Here is a 22,685-nt window from a genome sequence, read left to right on the forward strand (position 1 = left end):
ATGATATTGCAAGCACGCAATACAGGGTCTGGCACAGAGTAAGTGTTCAATGAAGATTTGTTTAATGAATAAGTATTGAAATTGCAGTATTTGATTATCTATTTTAGGTGCTCCATAAACGGAGTGAATGAATAATGCATAAGGTTGCGAACATCCTTAAGGGAGATAACCTGAGCTGGAATGGATTTTAGGAATCATGAATTCCAATTCCAGTATCTTCACTGTATACATGTGGAAACAAAGACTTGAGTAGGTTGCATTAGCAAATCGAGCACAGAAACCTGGGATAGGGCTCCCACACCAGGCCCTCACATTCAGCTGTTATCAGTCCTTTGCTAATTCAATGTGAATGAGTTTCAGACCTTTTCCAGAGCATGGGCTAAAATGGGTGGATGAAAGTGTTTGAAGAAGAGGGTGGTAATAAGGGAAAAATCAGTCAAATTTGTCTTTAGGAGTATTTCTAGGACTAGAAGTGTGAAAAAACTGCCCTGCAATCTTAGAGTAATTCAGGGTTTAAGTTTTCAGATATTACATATGATAGGTTCATATTCATTATATATGTTAGGTATTATGACACCTTCAGATGTGGGTAGTTGAAAGCTGAACTTGTGATAAGTTGCTAAAATTAATAGCGACATACAAGTTCTTTGCAGAAAGTGCAGTGTCATTAGGTTATGAAAAATAGTACAATTTTTTAGAAAAATGGTATATTGAACTAAATATTTTTAGTGTTAAAAGTTATCTTAGGCATTTAAAAACCTTTACAAGATTTTAGGAAATACAATTTAAAGAATAAAAAAGGTGTGGGTAAAAGTCTTATGTTCTGATAGTAAGCCCAGAATTCATTTTTGAATGTGAATTTTAATAGGTTTTGTCATTCAAATATTAACTGCTTATTAATTGTAGCAGAATGCTACATGCTGTAGTAGATCCAACGGTGAATTAGCCACAGTCTCTTCTAATCAGGTAGAAAAGAAGACATGCATACAGATTATGCTAAAATACAAGGCAGTGTGTGAGGTAAACCCAGTGCTGTGAGAGATCAGAGAGGTGAGAGATCATCTCTGGATTTTGTTATGGAAATGTTGCTTAAAGAATGTTGCATCTAAGCTGGGACTGTGATTAGATCCATGCTTTAAATGTATTAAATTTACATTATATGTAAGCATTAAGTTTTACTTAGGCACGTAAATCTCAATTTTTCTGTTCATTTTTATTGCTAATTATTTGAGAATTTGTAGTCATACTTAACAAAATGTGTATACTGTTATAGAGAAGGTAGAAAATATTTTGGATATTTTTAATGGAATGATCACATTGCTCTAATATTATTTGGTTTATACTATACATTACATTTCCTAACTATTTAAAATAAAGTTGCAATAACCAGTATATATTCAGAGAGTGTTGTATTCTCACATTCTCAGATCTTTTTGATGAACAGTTCAGAAGTTAGTTCTTCCATTCCAGCAGCTCCCATAGTCTAATCTTCCATAGCCTAATCTTGGAATTATTTGCCATTTGTTGAGGAAATTGTTTTCTTAAAAATTTGTATTGCTGTGACTTACCTGGTGGTCCAGTGGTTGGGACTCATCACTTCAGGGGGCGTGGGTTTGATCCCTGTTTGGGGAACTAAGATCCAGCATGCCACGCTGTCAAAAAAAAGAAAACAAAAATTTATTGCTGGAAAGACAGATTAATGCTTTATTATATCATAAGCCTATGCCAATTAAAAAGAAAAACAAAGTCCCCAGAGAAAATGCACAAATATTAAATAACATTTAACCATTATTTTTGTGGCAACTATAATGTATTATCAACTTGAATCTTTATTACATTATTGTGATGCCTGCTCAGGAGTTAGCACACTACACATAATGAGAGCCAACAGGTTTCTTTCTTTTTTTTTTTTTTAAGAATACACTTTTTGCCTTATTCTAAGCCTTTTGTAGGATTTTCTTACTGTAGAGGTAGGGGTTTATGAATGACACACTAGGTGATATTAGGATACTTTCTTCAGGGCATGAGATCAGGTTGTTTAAGATATTCTACCACCAGATGAGCTTAAACTGATCTCAGTTTCTTCTGGATTTGCAGCAATAGCTAACATTGAGAGTAGTTATTATATTCCAGTACTGTTATAAGCTCTTGGCATTTAACCCTATGAGGAAGTACTATGATAATCTCTAATTTAGGAAACTGAGGCACATGGAGTTTAAACGAGGTCTTAAGACTGGTAAATGGTAGAACTAGATTTGAACCCAGACAGTCTGGCTTTGGAATTCACACTATACTATAGCTAACTACTGTACTATATTGGCTTTCAAATATTCCCTTAATAGGTCTTTTCATTTGCAGTCTCTGCTGTACATTTGATTCAGCATCATCCAGTAAATCTTCCTAGAATACCATTTCCCTCATCCCACACCCTTGCTCAAAATGCTTCAATGACTCTCCATTACTGTCAAGATAAAGTTCACAACATACATGGCCCTCCCACAGTTTTGCCTCAAAGCAACCTTTCTCGGCATACTTTTCATTACCTCCCTACTAAAATCTTCCATTCTAACTTAAATGCTCTACCACTCTTTATTCTCCAAACGTTGCTTTGCGATTTCCTCCTCTGCTTCTTTGCTCATCTTTTCAGTGTTCTCATAATTCCTTATGTAAAAAAGTTGCAAATCACTACAGACATCTTTTTGGCTAACAAATTCTCACACAGGTCCATAATGGGACCTGTATGAGGCTGTTTGAAAAGCTATTATTGATAGCGGGGTGTTGGAGACAACGTGGATGTCCATCCCTGGAAGAGCAGATCAATAAATGTCATGGGTGAACAGCATGGAATTTAGGAGCATAAAGTGACCATACAGCTTAGTTTGCTTAGTATAGTCTTGTTGAACTTGTTATTCTAGTGTAATTATTAATAGCAACCCTTTTACTTTTATGATTTAGATGATAAAGTATATGGTCATCTTAACTATGCAATAATTGGAAAGTGGATTATATATCCACATATCAACATGAATGGATCTTAAAAGCAATGTGCTTAGGAACAAAAGTAAAAATGAGATATGTAATACAATGTGTGCAACAATACAACAGCACACATTTTGTAAGAACATATACAAACAAAATAATGTGCATTAAATACAAAAGAACAATTGCTTATGGAGGAGCAAAGAATGGGATGAGGTTTGGAGATTAGAAGAAATAGGAGAGGTATCAATACTTTCCATGGACCAATAATGATAATGTGCCAGGAACTGAGGAGAATGATTAACTGTTTGCATCCGAGGTTCAATTAAAAATAAGGAAAACAAGCAGACAAAAAATGACCATATACGCCTCTAACTTAAAGTCCTTTAAAAGCTTCCCAACATCTATAGGATCAAGTTTATATTCCTTATGACCTCACTCCTGCATACAGCTTAAGCTTTACCTCCTACCACACTCTCACTGCTCATATGTATGGCATAGCCTTGTATGTGTACACAACATATGTACCATAGATTTAAATATTAGGCTAAGAGCTAAAGCCTTTATTGTGTAGCAACTGAGGGCTGACTAGAAAAAAAAATTTATGTGGGTTGTGTTTCAAAAAGCTTCACCATCAAAACTACAGTTATCATTGTATCAATAATTAATATAGAAATAATTGTATCTACCAGGTTCTTCCTTAACCTGGTACAGGCTATGCTTTTTCTTGCTGCCTTTCCTTTACACATGTTGTTTTCTTCTATACTTTCTAGAGAATTCTTACTCATCATTTAAGGCTAGTTTTTTTTTTTTTTTTTTTTTTGGCCATGCGGGAGCTTAATTTCCTGAACAGGGATCCATCCCGTGTCCCCTGAATTGGAACCTCAGAGTCTTAACCATTGGTCCACCAGGGAATTCCAAGACTAATTTTAAATGTCACCTAAAAAGCCTTTCCTTGTCTCCTCAGACAGGATGAAGAACTTCCTCTTTTGCACTTCCATGCTTCAGATCTCTATTTATACTTACTGCTTTCCCTCCATTAAGTGTATAAGCCCCATTAAGGCTGGATCCAAGCTGTTATTTTTTAAATCCCTAGAATCTAGGTCAGTATTTGAGAAAATATGTTTCCAAACGCAGTGTCAGCATACAAAATAGTAGCCTTTAACGATGAATTGCAATGTCTTTTGTACTGCTCTGGTCATCAGCACAGGTTTGTTTTTTGTGTTTTTTTTAAAGTAACATTTAAAAACAAATATTTGATATATGGCTTTGGTGAACTTAAGCTAATAATTAAATGTGTATTTGCCTTTCTTCCCAGTGTCACAGATTAGGTTATGATGACTGAATTTGTCAAAGAAGTAGTTTTTTTTTAATGCCCAGAAGAAGTAATAATAGTTAAAATAATTTGATATGAGAGTAATAATGGGAAGATGTATTCTTGGTGTTAAAAGTGATCAGCCTATTTAGATAATTTAATATACCTCACAGAAACTCCTTGAATTACTTTTAGGTACAAAAAAAGAAGGATTATTTTTAGGTGTAAGAAAGAAAATAGAAAAGATGAAGCATAGTTGCCATCTGCTTTCATTTCTGTCAGAAACCACTTACTCTGAAACCAGTAAGTTATAGATTCTTTTTGCAACTAGGGTCTGTATCTATTTAAAGACACAAAAATCCTAAATGTGATTTGGAAGTAAAATATAGAACTTATACTGAAATATGAGATAAGCATATGAACCCTTGTAAGCTTTTAATTAAAAATGACTAGGTTTGGTAGTGTTAATTACAAAATGAAGAATTTAATGAAATTGTGACACTACTTTCTCTTCCAAACTCTAATCCAACTAAATACTGCACAACTATTTTCTAAACATTATTTTAACCCCTTTTTGTTTTTTCTTGTCATGAGGAACCTTGTAGATACAATTATACATATAACTGTTGATTTAATGATAATTATACTTTGATGGTGAAGGTCTTTTGAAACACAGTTCATGTAATTTTTTTCTCTTTAGTCAGCCATCATTCTCTACAGTATAAAGCCCTCTTATCCTAATATTCATGGCCTGCCTATATCTGGCCCCAACTTATTTTTCTAGCTGCTGTCCTACTACTTTCATTGAGGAACTCTACATTGTAGTTAAACTAAAACGCACATTGTTCTTTTTCTCTTTTTAAGATTTCCTTCCCTTGGCCTTTGCTTATGCTGCCCCACGTCTCAATTCTTAGATGCCCTTCAAGGCCCAGCTAAAATCATATCTTCTCAAGGCTGTATTCTCTGATATGCTTCCTTCCTCTGGCATCTAATAGCCCTTTAACTCTTCCTATGTTAGGATTTTTTTTTAAATGGAAGTATAGTTGATTTACATTATTGTGTTAGTTTCATGTATACAGCAAAGTGATTCAGTTATTTTTTTCAGATTATATTCCATTATATGTTAGTACAAGATACTGAATATAATTCCCTGTACCATCCAGTAAATCCTTATTGCTTATCTCTTTTGTTTATAGTTGTTTATATCTGTTAATCCCATACTACTTTTGTCCCTCTCTCCCTCTCCCCTTTGGTAACCATAAGCTTGCTTTCTATGTCTGTGAGTCTGTTTCTGTTTTGTATATAGATTCATTTGTATTATTTTTTAGATTCTACATACAAGTGATGTCATATAGTATTTGTATGTCTCTGTCTGACTCTTCACTATGTGTAGCATTCTCTGGGTCCATCCATGTTGCTGCAAATGGCAATATTTCCTTCTTTTTTATGGCTGATTAATATTCCATTGTGGGTGTGTCTACACACACACACACACACACACACCACACACCACATCTTCTTTTTTTTTTTTTTTTTTTTGCTCTACGGGGGCCTCTCACCGTTGTGGCCTCTCCCGTTGTGGAGCACAGGCTCCGGACGCGCAGGCTCAGCAGCCATGGCTCATGGGCCCAGCCGTGGAGCGGCATGTGGGATCCTCCCAGACCGGGGCACGAACCCTCGTCCCCTGCATCGGCAGGCGGACTCTCAACCACTGCGCCACCAGGGAAGCCCCAACACACCACATCTTCTTAAGCCAGTTGTCTGCTGATGGGCACTTGGGTTGTTTCCGTATCTTGGCTATTGTTAAGTAGTGCTGGTATGAACATTGGGGTGCATGTATCTTTTCAAATTAGAGTGTTCATCTTTTCTGGATATATACCCAGGAGTGGGATTGCTGGATCATATGGTAGCTCTATTTTTAGTTTTTTTAGGAACCTCCATACTGTTTTCCATGGTGGCTACACCAATTTACATTCCTACCTACAGTGTTCCCTTTTCTCCACACCCTCTCCAGCATTTATTTGTAAACTTTTTGATGGTAGCCATTCTGACTGGTGTGAGGTGACACCTAATTGTAGTTTTGATTTGCATTTCTCTAATACTTAGCGATGTTGAGAATCCTTTCATATGCCTGTTGGCCATCTGTATGTATTCTTTGGAAAAATGTGTATGTAGGTCCTATTTTGGGATTTTAAAACATTTTCTCCATTGTGTTGAGACTATTTATATACTTGTTGTATATTTTCTGCCAGATATATCACCATTCATCTCTGTAACCTTTATAATATCTGATACAGTTACATAGTAAGTACCGATAAATAGCTAATCAAATAATGAGAGTTAAATTGAGTTCTCTTCAATTTCAATAAGGTATTAGAAGTTAGTAAAAATAACTTCAGAATTTAATGAGTCTGAAAATGTGACATTGATCTATATCTATTTTTGATATTAAGAGATAACTTAGACTTTATGCTAGGAGCAAAGGGGAACCATTGGGGGGTTTTAAACAGGACAAGATTAGAGGATTGTTGGGAAGAGCTAAGATTATAAAGAAGAAGTTAGTGTGAGACTGTTACAGTCATCTAGGTGAAGAATTTTAGTGTCTAAACTAGGGCCCTGGGAACAAAAATATAAGAAGTACACAGATTAACAGCTATTTAAGAGATGGTATTACAGGACTCAGTGTCTGATTAAGGATGAGGAGGTGAGGAGTTAAAGTGACTCGCAGGTTTTCTTGGACAACTGAGTGGATGATGGTACCCTCCACTAAGAAAACTCAGGAGGAAAGAGGTTAGCAGGGGTCAGGAAACAGAAAAATAAGTTTTGGACATTGTGCATTTGAGGTGTCTGTGAAGGGGTTTAAGTGTCTAATCTCTTCTAGACAGTAGGATATATGGTTCTGAAGCTTGGGGTGAGAATATGAACTAGAGCAAGAGATTTGGGTGTCTTCCACATTTAGTTGGAACATGAGACTATATTTTCTATTTAACTAAAAAACAAAATATGGTTTGGAGTTGTTTTTACGTAAGTAGCTAGCGTGCATGAATTAGTCGAACAGAAGGGATATACTACCTGCCTGCCACTACAGTTATAAGACTATCATCAAGTGTGAAATTTAAAAGGTTTGGATTAATAAATGAGCTATATGCAATTAAGTATGTAATTTTAAACCTATTCAAGTTTAAGACCTCTAAACTTACCCTGTAAAACTAAGCCATGAAAAATTACTAAAAACAACAGTAACAAAAAATACATCTGAATAAAGCTTTCATGTGTGCTCATCTCACATTTTTATCATGTTCAAAAGTTTTAGTCCCTGTCTGGGCTTTCTCCACTTGCTGTTGTCAATAACATTGAATATTTGGGGAGATACTAATTACGTATTAGGCACTCTGCTAGGTGTCTTAAGTATATTATCATATTTAATTCTCAAAATATATCTGTGATAAGGGTGCCATTATTATCCTCTTTTCACAGATGAGGCTCAGAGATGTGAAGTAATTTGCCTGAGGTTATATAACTGGTTGTTAAACCCAAGTCTGTCTCAATCTGAAGTTATTTTTTAAACTATTTTATTATACTGTCTCTTAGTGTACATTTTATCACAATGAAAAACTTATGCCCAGAGACATATGCATTTCTGTTTCAATACGTACTGAAAAAACTTGAACCCTCAGATTTATAGACTAAGATTACTCAGAGATATGGTATCAATTTCAACCAATATAATGGCAGAAAAATAGGAGAATCAGGAGGCATCAGCCATATTGCATCTCTCCAGTTTTATTTTAGGGCCTGGGAAAGCATGAATTGAGTAGATTTGTTCAGAGTACAGGCAAATGTAGTCATAAAGTATAATTAGAGGATATCATTCAGAGATTGATCTATTGTTCCTTCATTGATTATTTTTGGGCAGGTTTCTTCTGTGGTTTTTTTTTTCTATGATTTTGGTAAAATTGTTTATTCACTGTAAATTACTTTGTTTACTTCAACTTATTTTTGTTTACACTGATTGCCATATCAGAGCATTACTTCACATTGTGATTACTAACTATACAATTAATGTTCTATTATGCAATATTTAAAGTAACAGTGAACACATTACTTGTTTCCTTTCATATAAGTATAAATCACTGATAATATTGTGATGTTATATTTGAAAATTTGTTTCATGTTGCTAAAGAGCTGAATTGAATGAAGATATTTAATAATCAAGTATAATATAGTTATCTATACAAAATCATTACAACCATATCATATAATAATGCTAAGTTTACATCCATGTAAGTTATTTTAATTTTGCACAGCACACAGCACTGTAGTAGGTGCTTAAGGGTAAGTGTGTTGAAGCATATGAAATATATGGTCTCTGGACTCATACTGCCGTACTGAACTTTCATTTCCTTCAATAGTCATGTTTTCTCTCAACTGCAAATTGTCAATGTTTTATTTATTCCTAGACCATAGTCCTCCCATTTTTGCCCTACTTCTACTCATCTTTCAATCTCAGCATAGATATTACTTCCTCTGGGAACCTCTCCTTGACCCTGCCTACCTCCCTCCCAACATCTGTGCTCCTATCGCACTTTGTACTTGTCATCATGTAAACTCATTTGATCAAGTGTCTTACCTATTTTGTTCACTTGTATCCCTGCCACATAGAGTTGATGCCAATAGATACTTCTTGAGAGAAAGAAAAAATGAATGAATGATCATTTGAATTAAGGGCCAGGTAAGCAGCATTGGTCTTGCAGACCACATATACACATTTGCTATAATGGCAACTTTATTTCAGTATCATAAAGAGAAAATAAATTTAAAATTTATTTTTAAATTTTTAAAATAAAAATATGTGGTTGCCTCCAATTATATGAGGAAATTATGAGCCAAAAAGATAGCTATATTAATTTCCTATTGGTGCTGTAATAAACATTGGTGCTATAAAAAAGTTAGCTCAGAATAATCAATTATTGCACATATTTTGGGCCAAAGCAACTTATTTGAAACTCTGAGAGAAATACAAAAGAATTATATGATAGTCTTGAAAGAATGCATCAGATATTTAAAAAAATTTCTTTGACTGGATATTCCTCACTATGGATTTATGCTTCCTTCTTGTTGTTGGGGAAAACAGACTTAGTATGGCACTTAAATATGATGTAAAAACTGAGTAAAAGAGTTAGGAACAAGAAAAATTTTATTTTCTTAACCATTTTCCTAACTGAGTCTTTATGATTCCCTTTTGGTACTTCCTTATATCCTTTTCATGGGGTGCCAATTGCTACTGCTCTTTATGAACCCCTCTCTGCATCTAGAAAGTGTTTATTTATTTTTACTTTTTTTAACATCTTTATTGGAGTATAATTGCTTTACAACGTGTGTTAGTTTCTGCTGTATAACAGAGTGAATCAGCTATACATGTACATATATCCCCATATCCCCTCCCTCTTGTGTCTCCCTCCCACCCTCCCTATCCCACCCCTCTAGGTGGTCACAAAGCACCGAGCTGATCTCCCTGTGCTATGCGGCTGCTTCCCACTAGCTATCTATTTACATTTGGTAGTGTATATATGTCCATGCCACTCTCTCACTTCTTCCCCGCTTACCCTTCCCCCTCTCCCATTCCCAAGTCCATTCTCTACGTCTGCATCTTTATTCCTGTCCTGCCCCTAGGTTCATCAGAACTATTTTATTTTTAGATTCCATATATATGTGTCAGCATATGGTATTTGTTTTTCTCTTTCTGACTTACTTCGCTCTGTATGACAGACTCTAGGTCCATCCACCTCACTACAAATAACTCAATTTCGTTTCTTTCTTTTTATGGCTAAGTAATATTCCATTGTATATATATATGTGCCACATCTTCTTTATCCATTCATCTGTCAGTGGACACTTAGGTTGCTTGCATACCCTGGCTATTGTAAATAGTGCTGCAGTGAACATTAGGGTGCATGTGTCTTTTTGAATTATGGTTTTCTCTGGGTATATGCCCAGTAGTGGGATTGCTGGGTCATATGGTAATTCTATTTTTAGTTTTTTAAGGAACCTCCATACTGTTCTCCATAGTGGCTGTATCAATTTACATTCCCACCAACAGTGCAAGAGAGTTCCCTTTTCTCCACACCCTCTCCAGCATTTGTTGTTTGTAGATTTTCTGATGATGGCCATTCTGACCGGTGTGAGGTGATACCTCATTGTAGTTTTGATTTTCATTTCTCTAATGATGAGTGATGTTGAGCATCTTTTCATGTGTTTGTTAGCAATCTGTATATCTTCTTTGGAGAAATGTCTATTTAGATCTTCTGCCCAGTTTTGGATTGGGTTGTTTGTTTTTTTGATATTGAGCTTCATGAGCTGCTTGTATATTTTGGAGATTAATCCTTTGTCAGTTGCTTTGTTTGCAAATATTTTCTCCCATTCTGAGGGTTGTCTTTGCATCTTGTTTATGATTTCCTTTGTTGTGCAAAAGCTTTTAAGTTTCATCAGGTCCCATTTGTTTATTTTTGTTTTTATTAGAAAGTGTTAATTTATTTTTTATTTTATTTTATTTTATTTTTAAAATATTTATTTGGTTGCACTGGGTCTTAGTTGCAGCTCGCTGGCTCCTTACTTACATCACGTGGGCTCCTTAGTTGTGGCATGCGAACTCTTAGTTGCAGCATGCCTGTGGGATCTAGTTCCCTGACCAGGGATTGAACCCGGACGCCCTGCATTGGGAATGCAGAGTCTTAACCACTGCGCCACCAGGGAAGTCCCTAGAAAGTGTTAATTTAGTGTGAGATAAATTGTACACATATGAAGAAGAGTGATAAAAATGGAAGGTAATATGACAACTTGTGTAAAATGATATAAAGAGATATAAGATGAATTTATTAGCAATGAAGAAACAGAGTAATGGTGTGAACAGGATGGGATGACATGAAGCAGGGAAGACTTACTAAAATTAGTTTAAAAAATTTTAGGATTTTTGACAAAGATTGGCAGGAAGAAAATTGAAATTTATGGTGAGGAAATAACAGAGTAAAAAAGATTCTGAAACAGGAGTTAGCAAATCATATATAGGAAAAGGAAAGCAGACATATTTGACTAGAGCAGAGGCCTCCCTTGAAAATAAATTAGAATTTCCTTAAAGCAGCAAGGGACCAGACCACTGGAGTTAATGGATTGGAAGGAGTATATTGTTGTTTGAGGGGTTTCCTGGAAACCTTGTTTATTATTTTGTCTCAAAAATTATCATGAAATCTAAACCGTTGTTTTTCAAATGAATTTTCGGAGATAGGCTGTTTGTAAATTAGGATCAGCCCAGAAGGTAGTGTGGTGAGAGGGAAGAGCTCTGTATAATGGTCAAATGACTAATATGTAGTATCCCAAATAGCAGTTCTATGAAAAGCCACTGCAGGTGCAAGTTTATTTAAAAACAGACTACAACACAGGTGCAATTCTCCTTATAAACATTTAACCACAAAACACTACCCTGAAAGTCTATGTGGAAAGCCATTGGGAAAGAAAGATAATTCAGTTTTTTGTTTGTTTTAATTTTTAAAAGAGTTGAGGATGAAGTTTCTTTCTCATCGTTTGAATTCTTTTTAAATTTAGTTTTTGCTTCCTGATATCTAAATATAAATTTTACATATGCTGTGATTGGAGGCAGATCAATACTTGAAGAAATTCTGTATGCAAGAACCAAAATGTTTAGGGTTAAAAAATATCAGTTAGAAGAAATTTCTCCATACAGATGTGAAAAAAATACTATTGATGAGTTTTGGTTTTGTGGGAAGTGAAAGAGACTAGAAGTTAGGAGGCCTAATGCTCTACTGTTAGCTTTAGAATGACTAAGATTGATTGAAAAATTCAAAATAGATTCTAAACTTGTACAATTTAAATGGGAAAAAAAGTTACTCTTAAAAATATAAAGAAGTGCATGGTGTCATTACTATGGTTTTCCCCTTCATCATTTTGTTGTAGCTCCAGGGTCCTTTTTGTTTGTTTGTTTTTTGCTATTGTCCTGGGCAGGCCAAGCTCTTTCCTATCTTAGGCCTTATACTTGCTGTTTCCTTTCTTCTTGGGATAGTATTTGTCTGAGTCTGTGGAAGGCAGAATAATGTCCTCAAAAATGTTCATGCCCTAGTCCCTAGCACCTGGAATCTGTTACCCATTACATAGCAAAAGAGACTTTCAAATGTGATTAAAAGTATGGGCCTTACAATGGGGAGATTATCCTCAATTATCTGGCTGGGCCCATTGGAATCACATGAGTCCCTAAAAGCAGAGAACGTTCCCTAGCTGGAAGCAGGAGAGATATGGCAAAAGCCCAGGTTAGAGACGTTTGAAGCATGAGAAGGACTTGACCCACTGTTGCTAACTTTGAAGATCAACGGGGCCACTAGTCAGGGAGTGTTGTCAGCATCTAGAAGCTGAGAACAAATTTCAGCTGAGAGCAGGCAAGGGAATGGGGACCTCAGCTTTAAAAGTGCAAGGGACTGAATTCAACCAACAATTTGAATGAACTTGGCAGTAGATTCTCTACCAGAGCCTCAAGATAAGTTAAGACTCAGGCTGGCTGACACCTAGGTTTCCACATTGTGAAATCAGAGTGGAGGAATTAGCTTACCCAGGCTTCTGACTTAAAGAACTGTGAGATAATTCATTTGTGTTGTTTTAAGCCACTCAATTTATGATAATTTGTTATAGCAGCATAGAAAGCTAGTTCAGGCTCCTCACTTGCTCCTGTTTCAGCTTAGATGTTACCTCTTCAGAGAGTCCTTTCCAGAGTATGTCTTCTATAGTAGGCTACATCAACCCTACCCCAGATGCTCTCTGTCACACTACAGTTGTCCTCTGGTATCCGTGGGGGATTGGTTCCAGGACCCCCTGGGGATACCAAAATCTGTGGATGCTCAAGTCCCTTATATGAAATGAGATTTATATAAAATGGGTCTGCAGATTGCAGATGTGGAACCTGTGGATGTGGAGGGCCAACTGTACTTTGTTTATCTGCTTCATTGCATTTATTGAAAACTGTGATTGTTTTATTTATTTTTCTCATCTGTCTTCTCCACTAGAGTATAATCTCTGGGAAGGCAGGGACAGGTTAGTCATGGTCACCTGTATCTTAGCACCAAGGATACAACATATTAAATACATATTAGGTGGCAGCATACATTTTTTGAAAAGTAATTTTTGTTATATAGGCATACCTTGTTTTATTACACTTTGCTTTATTGTGTTTTCTACAAATTAAAGGTTTGTGGTAACCCTGCATTTGAGCAAGTCTATTGGTGCCAACAATGTGTGCTCATTTTATGTCTTTGTGTCACATTTTGATAATTCTTTGACTATTTCAAAGTCTCCACCAGCAAAATTACAACTTGCTGAAGGCTCAAATGATGGTTAGTATTTTTTTTTTAGCATAAAGTACTTTTCAAAAAAATTTTTTTCTGGCTGCACCACATGGCATGTGGGATCTTAGTTCCCTGACCAGGGATTGAACCCATGTTCATCTTAACCACTGGACCACCAGAAAGTCCCTAAAGTACTTTTAAATTAAGGTTAATACTTTTTTCTTTTTTAGACATAATGTTATTGCACACTAAATAGACTAATGTATAGTATAAACATAATTTATATGCACTGGGAAACCAAAACATTCATATGACTCACTTTATTGCAATATTCACTTTATTGCAGTGGTCTGGGACCAAACCTGCAATATCTCCAACGTATGCCTATAATAGTAAATGAAATAACTCCAAATGGGGTAGTAGAGACTTTGTGACAAACCATAGTATATCGACATTATGGAATATTACATAACTACTTCAAAGGTTAACATGTGTTCTATATCAATTTTTGGAAATTGGTGTATAAAATATACAAGTGACAAAGAGGAACACAAAATAGTTTGCACAAATGTATAATCATTAAAATGCATTTATATAGACTTTTAGGGCCTCCCTGGTGGCGCAGTGGTTGAGAGTCTGCCTGCCGATGCAGGGGATACGGGTTCGTGCCCCGGTCTGGGAGGATCCCATATGCCGCGGAGCGGCTGGGCCCGTGAGCCATGGCTGCTGAGCCTGTGCGTCCGGAGCCTGTGCTCCGCAACGGGAGAGGCCACAACAGTGAGAGGCCCGCGTACCACAAAAAAAAAAAAAAAAAAAAAGAAACAAAACATTACAAATCCAATTGTAATTGCTTGTTTACTTCTTACCATTATTAAGCATATCTTTAAAATTGTTTTGATAATGATTCTCAATAAGTTACATTTGCTTTTGTGGAATTGGAAGGAGAGTGCTGTACAGGTGTTTTGGGAAGTCCAGAGCAACCCAGCCAGGAAGGATCTCCCCTTCCAGGGGAGAAATAGATTACCAGTAGATCAAGGGCTTTAGCTTGCATTTGTCATAGAAAAACTCCCTCTTCAATCTTTGTGAGTAACTTTACGTACAATGGATTTGTGGAACTTTGAATGACTATAGGATGTTTTGGGGCTTCTAGGATGTTTAAAATTAATTGGTAACAATTATATATTTATTATACTATTTATAAATACACAAAGAATTTTCCACTTTTTTTTTGGCTGCTTCTGGTTGCAGCACGCGGGATCTTTGTTCAGGCATGCGGGCTCTCTCGTTGAGGAGTGGGAGCTCAGTAGCTGTGAGGTGTGGGCTTAGTTGCCCCACGGCACGTGGGATCTTAGTTCCCCGACCAGGGATGGAACCTGCATCCCCTGCGTTGGAAGGTGGATGCTTTACCACTGGACCACCAGGGAAGTCCCCAGAATTTTCCACTTTATCTTGCTTCACTTCTCTTGGAGATCATTTTTGCAGTTAATGATTCTTGGATCTTTCCTCCAGTGCTAATATGATCTTCCCTCAGTTTATCTTCCTATGTTAATCCAAAAATTACTTTTGTATTGTCTAGTGTCTCAAAGGTATAGAAAATAGATATATAGTATATAGAGAGAAGGTGTAAAGGCTTTGTTTCTGATGACTCTGTAACATATTTTAGAAGTTATTTTTTGGAGCTGATTTGGGCAATACTATTTACTACCAAAACCTGTTTTTCATATAAAGTTCAAGGGCAAATTGGAGCAATGAATTGTTAACACTAAATGTAGAATTTAATCCATTAGAAGGAAAATCAAGAGTGTTCAGCTACTTCTTGGATTTAAAGCCAAGAAGGCTATTAAAAAATATCATCCTTTTAAGTGTTTAACTGGCAAACTGCCAGGATCTCAAGGATCCTTTTATATTATGGAAGACTTTCAAGGAGAGAAATCACATGATATTAAAGATAGAGGCTAAGGAGAGATTGATTACTTATGATAAGTATTCATGCTCTCCTTATGGATGAAATGGAGAATTACAGTCTGTGTGATAGTATGGTATTAACTTGATAGTATGGGTTAACTTGAAATGAACTACTGTACCCAAAATGTGCTTATTAATGAATTGTTGTTAGCTTGGAGGTGGGACTTTAGATGTATGCCATAGAAGTCTATCTTCAGCACTATGCCACTGTACTTTTTTTTTTTTTTTTTTTTTTGCGGTACGCGGGCCTCTCACTGCTGCGGCCTCTCCCTCCGTGGAGCACAGGCTCCGGACGCGCAGGCCCAGCGGCCATGGCCCACGGGCCCAGCCGCTCCACGGCATGTGGGATCCTCCCAGACCGGGGCACGAACCCGCGTCCCCTGCATCGGCAGGTGGACCCTCAACCACTGCGCCACCAGGGAAACCCTACTGTACATTTTTATTACTGACTTAAATGAGGATTCTGATGGCATGTATATTAAGTTTGTAGATGCTGTGGAGTTAAGAGAAATAACTAATGTGCCAGGTTTCAAAATCTGGAGTCAAAAAGAATCTAATAGGTTGTAATGTTGGTCTGAGTTTAGTAAGAGAAAACTTAGGGACCAATGCTAAATCTCATACCCAAATCCCAACTGTTCAAGTATTAAATGTGAGGAAGTTATTACTTTATAGAAACACTTATTTTTTTTTTCAACAGAAGGTTCACATATTTATTACTGAGCTACACAGTGAGCAGTGGTGAGGAAAGATCAAGAAAAGAGGAGACAGCATCAAACACAGGCAGCTGTTCCAGACACTAATGATGTTCTGATGCGGTAAGATACAGTTGACCTTGATAGCATAAGTGTGTGCCACTTCATATGTGAGGCTCCTTACAGACCAAGCTTGGTTCTTCTCCAATGTCTTCTCTTAGAGTTGTACCTGATTTTATTACCAGTTTTCATTTGAATCCACTGGGGAATGGGACGATTCTGCTTTTGTTTCTTGGCCAGGAATCGCTTGATCCTGAAAATCTTGTGAGAAGACATGGCAAGGAGCAAATCCAACTGCACATAGGATGGCGGACAAGAGAAAAGACTAGAAACACTTATTTTTTGAAAGAAGATTTTAGTTGACTGACACATAATAGAAGCCAGTAGAGTAACACAGTTGTCAAAAAAGAGATACTATAATCTTAAATATCATTTATTGAAAAATGTTATATTCCTGCTGTGTTTTGTACTTGGTCAAATAACACTTGGACAGTTGTATACATATCTGGACATTACACTTTAAAAAGTGACATTGACACTATGGAACCTGTCCAAAAAAGAGATTAATAGTATTAGAGGACTTAAAATTAGACACAGTTTTCAATGCCTTGTGAAGATGTTCTCCAATCATCCTTTATTCAATTAATATATTTTAGGCAGTCCTGTGCTTCGTTCTTGGAAACAGAAGTGAGCAACAAGACAATGCAATTCTCAAGGAGCTTTTATTCTAATGAGGAGGAGACAGATACTAAGTAAACTAAATAAGATATTTGAACAATGATAAATACTATGAGGAAAATAAAATAGAGTAATATAACAGTGACTGGTAGTTAGGATGAATAGCAATCAGAGAAATTGTCTCTGAGGCAATGACATTTGACTTGAGACTTCAATGATGATGAGGGGCCAACCATGCAAGGATATGGAAAGTGTTTCATGCAGAGGGACTATAAAGTACAAAGGCCCTGCACAGAAGAAGCTGGAGAATGATGAATGAAAGGGAGAGTTGTGGGAAATCAAGCAAGATAATGAGTATGAATTTATTCCAAGTGTAATAAGAAGCCAGTAGAGGGTTTTAAGTCAGATATGATCTCATTTACCTTTTGAAAAGATCACTACTGAGTGGACAATGAGTTATGGGGGTAAGACTGGATGTAGAGAAGAGTTTAGAGCAGAAAATAGTTTAATGAGTTATAAACATGAGACCATTTTTTCCTCCCAATCATTGCTTCCAATTACCGTAATTAAATTTTTCTTTGCCTTACCTTGACAAGGTTTTAAAAAGATTCAGTAATTTTGGTAATTTTCCATTATTAAATGTCTAGTTTATTTGCTGTGAACCTGTGAAACTGTTGTAAAAAGTAGTCTATTAAAAAAAACTCTAGTTCAGTCTAAAAACTTATATCTCATACTTCATAGAAACACTTATTATTTATTTATTTATTTATTTATTTATTTATTTTTTGCTGTACGTGGGCCTCTCACTGTTGTGGCCTCTCCCGCTGCGGAGCACAGGCTCCGGACGCGCAGGCTCAGCAGCCATGGCCCACGGGCCCAGCCGCTCCGTGGCATGTGGTATCCTCCCAGACCGGGGCACGAACCTGCGTCCCCTGCATCGGCAGGCGGACTCCCAACCACTGCGCCACCAGGGAAGCCCAAAACACTTATTTTTTAAAAGAGAAGTTTAGTTGACCGTATAACTGATAGAAGCCAAATAGAAGCCAACAGTGTAACATAGCTGCCAAAAAAGAGGTACTTGTAATCTTAAGTAGTATTTATTGAAAAATGTTTTAGTGTTGCTTTTTGTTAATTTCAAGCCTCTGGCATCTAATTCAAACAAGATGGAATGATAGAGACCAGATTTACCCTCCCGCCTGGAAAAACTGACAAAATCTATGAAATAATGATTTTTGAGACATTGTACATTAGGCAACAAAGGATAGTGATCTCTGAGAAACAGAAAACAGATGAGGAGATCTCTGCAATTGCCCCAGCTTGCTTCCTTGAAAGAATTTCTAGGCCATGGCTTCACTGGTGAAATCTGTCAAACATTTAAAGAAAAAAATAATACTAATTCTACACTCTTCCAGAAAATTGGGGAGGAGGAAATACTTCTAAACTTAGTCTGTTGGGCCTGCATTATCCTGATAAAACCAGGCAAAGACATTATAAGAAAAGAACATTTCAAACCAATATCCATTATGAACCTATAAGGAGAAATTCTAAGCAAAATTTTAGTAAGTTGAATCTATCAGTTTATAAGAAAGATATTACATCATGATTAAGTGGGGTTTATCCCAGGAATGCAAGGTTAGTTTAACATTTAAAATCAATGTAATTTACCATATTAACAAACTAAAAAAGGAAAATCGTATGGTCATCCAGTAGACAGAGAAAAGGCATTTGAAAAATTACAATATCCATTACTGATTAAAAAAAAAAAACTCTCAGCAAACTGGGAACAGAAGGGAACTTCCTCAGCTTGATAAAGGACATTCAAGGAAAACCTAACATCATGCTTAAAAAATGAGTTCTGAAGATGTGAATTTTTTTAACAGCTTTATTGAGATGTAATTGGTATACAATGAACTGTACACATTTAACCATACAATATGATAAATTTTGACTAACATGTGCACTCCTGAATTCATAACTACATCAAGATAGTGAACATATCGATCCTCCCTAAGAGTTTCCTCATGCACCCTTGTAATCCTACTCTCCCTCCCTTTTCTCCTTGTCCCTACCTTCCCAGGCAGTCACTGATCTGCTTTCTATCACTATAGATTTGTTTGCATTTTCTAGAATTATTTATATTAAAACATTATGTATTTTATATGTAACATTAAATATAAAATTTAATATAAATATAATCATACATTTAAATATATTTTAAAAGAATATTTAAAAATATATGATTATATATTTTATAATATATTTAAATATTTTAAATATACAAAATATATGGGATCATACAGTATGTACTCTTTTTGATATTTTTTCTGGCTACTTTCGCACAGTACAATTATTTTGAGATTCATCCACGTTGTTGTGTATAGTAGCAGTTCATTCACTTTTATTGCTGAGTAATGGATATGCCACAATTTTTTTTTTTTGTTTTGTTTTGTTTTTTTTTGCGGTACGCGGGCCTCTCACTGTTGTGGTCTCTCCCGTTGCAGAGCACAGGCTCCGGACGCGCAGGCTCAGTGACCATGGCTCACGGGCCTAGCCGCTCCGTGGCATGTGGGATCCTCCTGGACCGGGGCACAAACCCGTGTCCCCTGCATCGGCAGGCGGACTCTCAGCCACTGCACCACAGGGAAGCCCTATCCAGTGTTTTTAATAGACATTTAGGTTGCTTCCAGTTTGGGGCTATTACAAATAAAGCTAACACTTTTCCCAAGTGTCCTTTGCCTCCCCCTCCAAGTCAGAAAAACTTTGGATATATTCTTTTTCTTCCTTTTGGTTTTATTGAGAAATAATTGACATATAATGGTGTGTAAGTTTAATATATATATCACATTTTCTTTATCTATTTGTCTGTGTGTGGACACTTAGGTTATTTCCACGTCTTGGCTATTGTGAATAATGCTGCAATGAACATGGGTGTGTAGATATCTCTTTGAGATAGTGATTCAGTTTCCTTCGGATATATACCCAGAAGTGGGCTTACTGGGTTGTAGAGTAGTTCTATTTTTAATTATTTGAAAATCTTCATATTGTTTTCCATAGCCACTGTATCGATTTATATTCCCACGTACAGTACAGCAGGGTTCCCTTTTCTCCACATCCTCACCAGTATTTGTTGTCTTTTTTCTTTTTGATAAGCCATTTCAACAAGTATGATATTATATCTCATTGTGGTTTTGATTTGCATTTCCCAGATGATTAGTGATGTTGAGCACTTTTTCATGTACTTGTTGGTGATTTCTATGCCTTCTTTGGAGAAATGTCTATTCAAATCCTCTGCCCACTTTAAAATCAGATTTTTTTTTTTACTATTTAGTTGTATGAGTTCCTTATTTATTTTATATATTAATCTTTTATCAGATATGTGGTTTACGAATATTTCCTTCCATTCCATAAGTTACATTTTCATTTTGCTAACTGTTTCTTTTGCTGTGCAGAACCTTTTTAGTTTGATGTAGTCCCAGTTGTTGATTTTTTTTCTTTTTTTGCTAGTGCTTCTGGTGTCATATCCAAAAATTATTGTCAAGACCAATTCAAGGAGTTTTTTCCCATATGTTTTCTTCTAAGAGTTTTATGGTTTTAGGCCTTATGTTTAAGTCCTTAATCCATTTCAAATTAATTTTTGTGAGTGGTGTAAGGTAGAGGTCCAGTTTCATTATTTTGCATGTGAATATCCAGAAGAGACTGTCCTTTCTCCACTGAGTATTATTGTCTCTCTTGTCAAATATTAGTTGACCATATATGTGTGGATTTATTTTGGGGTTCTCAATTCTGTTCCATTGGTCTATGTGTCTGTTTTCATGCCAGTATCCTACTGTTCTGATTACTAATATAGATTTGTTGGATATTTTCATTCATACCTTATAAGGGTCATATAGCAGGAGCCCATATCAGTTTCTATGTTTCTACATGCCTGCAACCCAGGGGGATATGTGAAGCTCTCCCAGGAATGTTTTCCTTAAACTTCATTGCAACCGATAGCCCCAAGTTGGGTTTGCATTTTCTGCAACTCAACAAGGAGTGACCAACATAATGTTTGGTGATAATTGCTATGATGATGATAATAATCACTGGTACCTATTTAGCACTTACCATATGCCAAGATCTGTTTTAACTTCTTTATATGTAGTAATACATGTTAAGCCTCACAACAGTCCTATGAAATATGTATTGTTATTATCCCCATTATATAGAGAGGAGAATTGAAACATAGAGGTTAAATGATTTGACCAAGGTTTGCCTAGTGTCTCACAACTAGTAAGTGGTGGATTGGGTGGTAAAACCAAGCAGTCAGACTCAGAATCCTTTCTATTCAATTGGCCAAAAAGTTCGTTCGGGCTTTTCCATAACATCTTACAGAAAAACCAGAACGAACTTTTTGGCCAGCCCAATATTAACTATTATGTATATTGTTTCTCAGTTTCCCCTTCTTGCAGGGTTCTTGATCTCTTTATTTTCTTGATTCTCTCCCTCAGTTAACTTTGGGGAGAAAAGAACACCTTGTCCTGCCCCCTCTCAGAAGTAAAAGGGGGAAAGTCTCTTACCACAAACAGTGCTGTTTCCAAAAGGCCAACATCTTCTGTGATAGCATTCCCCTTTTCCCTCCAGAGTTCTCTAAAGACTAGAGGATTGAACCTGGAAGTGGTGGGGTGGTGATGGTAGTAAGTTGAGTTCTGTTGCTTCTTGTTAAGTCTTGGAGGAAGTATCCAACTCTCTTTAGAATTTAGGGTACTTAGCCATTCTTGTTTGTCATCTGTGAGTCCTAGTTGCCAATGCTGGGGCAAAGGAAAAAATTGCTTTTTATTACTGAGGCTATTATAGTAGTGTAGGAAAGAAGACAGAGGCTTGGACTAGGGTAGCAGTGAAAACGGAGAGAATCATAAATTTGGGATATATTTTGGAAATAAAACCAACAAGACATGGTAGTAAATTGAATATGAGGGAGAAGAACAGGAAGGGATCAAAGAAGAGGACTTTTCCTTGAGCAACCAGGTAGATGGAGGTACCATTTACCGAGATGAGGAAGAATAAAGATGAAAAGAGATTGGAATGGAAGTGTGAGGGTGGCTTGGTCATCAAGAGTACTGTTTTGCCTGGTTAAGTTTTAGATACCTGTTAGATAGCCATGTGAAGGTATCAGATAGAGAGTTGGATACAGGAGTTTGCAGCTCGATGGGCAAGGTAAAGTCTACAGTTATAGATCTGAAAGTCACAGCATGTCCTATATTCAAAGCCATGGGATCAGATAAAATCAGTTAGGGAGAGGATGAGAGAAAAGAGAAGGCTGAGGATCAACCTTAATATTCAGAGGAAAACTCAGCAAGATACTGAACAGGAGTCATCAGTCAGATAGGAAGAAAACAAGGAGAGTGTACTGTCTATGTCTCAAGAGAATCAAGTCTTTGTCATGATTTGAGTATCCTAAATCTAATAAGCTATGTACAGAGGAAGTGAAGCATCGACCTATTTCAGATGGTTTTCTGAACTCAGGCTGTCTGCTGTATAGGAAATTGAAACAAAACTTAAGTGGGAATAAAGAAGGTGAGACTAAATTACCTTAAGATCTCTTTTATCCAAATGAGTCTACCACTGAAACTCTTACTGTAAGAATCATATGTTTAAATGTGGAAAAATAAACCA

At 36.4% G+C, this 22,685-nt stretch overlaps 1 protein-coding gene across 1 annotated transcript; it reads right to left on the reverse strand.

Moving 5' to 3' along the window:
- Window positions 1–16,475: 16,475 nt before the first annotated feature.
- Window positions 16,476–16,631, reverse strand: LOC307055614 (large ribosomal subunit protein eL39-like; the record flags this gene model as incomplete). Its single annotated transcript, XM_079707824.1, has 1 exon — window positions 16,476–16,631. One exon carries the CDS (start codon window positions 16,629–16,631, stop codon window positions 16,476–16,478), a length of 156 nt encoding a protein of 51 aa, XP_079563950.1.
- Window positions 16,632–22,685: the final 6,054 nt, after the last annotated feature.

This window comes from Hyperoodon ampullatus (genome assembly GCF_949752795.1).
Source record: "Hyperoodon ampullatus genome assembly, chromosome: 1".
NCBI lineage: Eukaryota > Metazoa > Chordata > Mammalia > Artiodactyla > Ziphiidae > Hyperoodon > Hyperoodon ampullatus.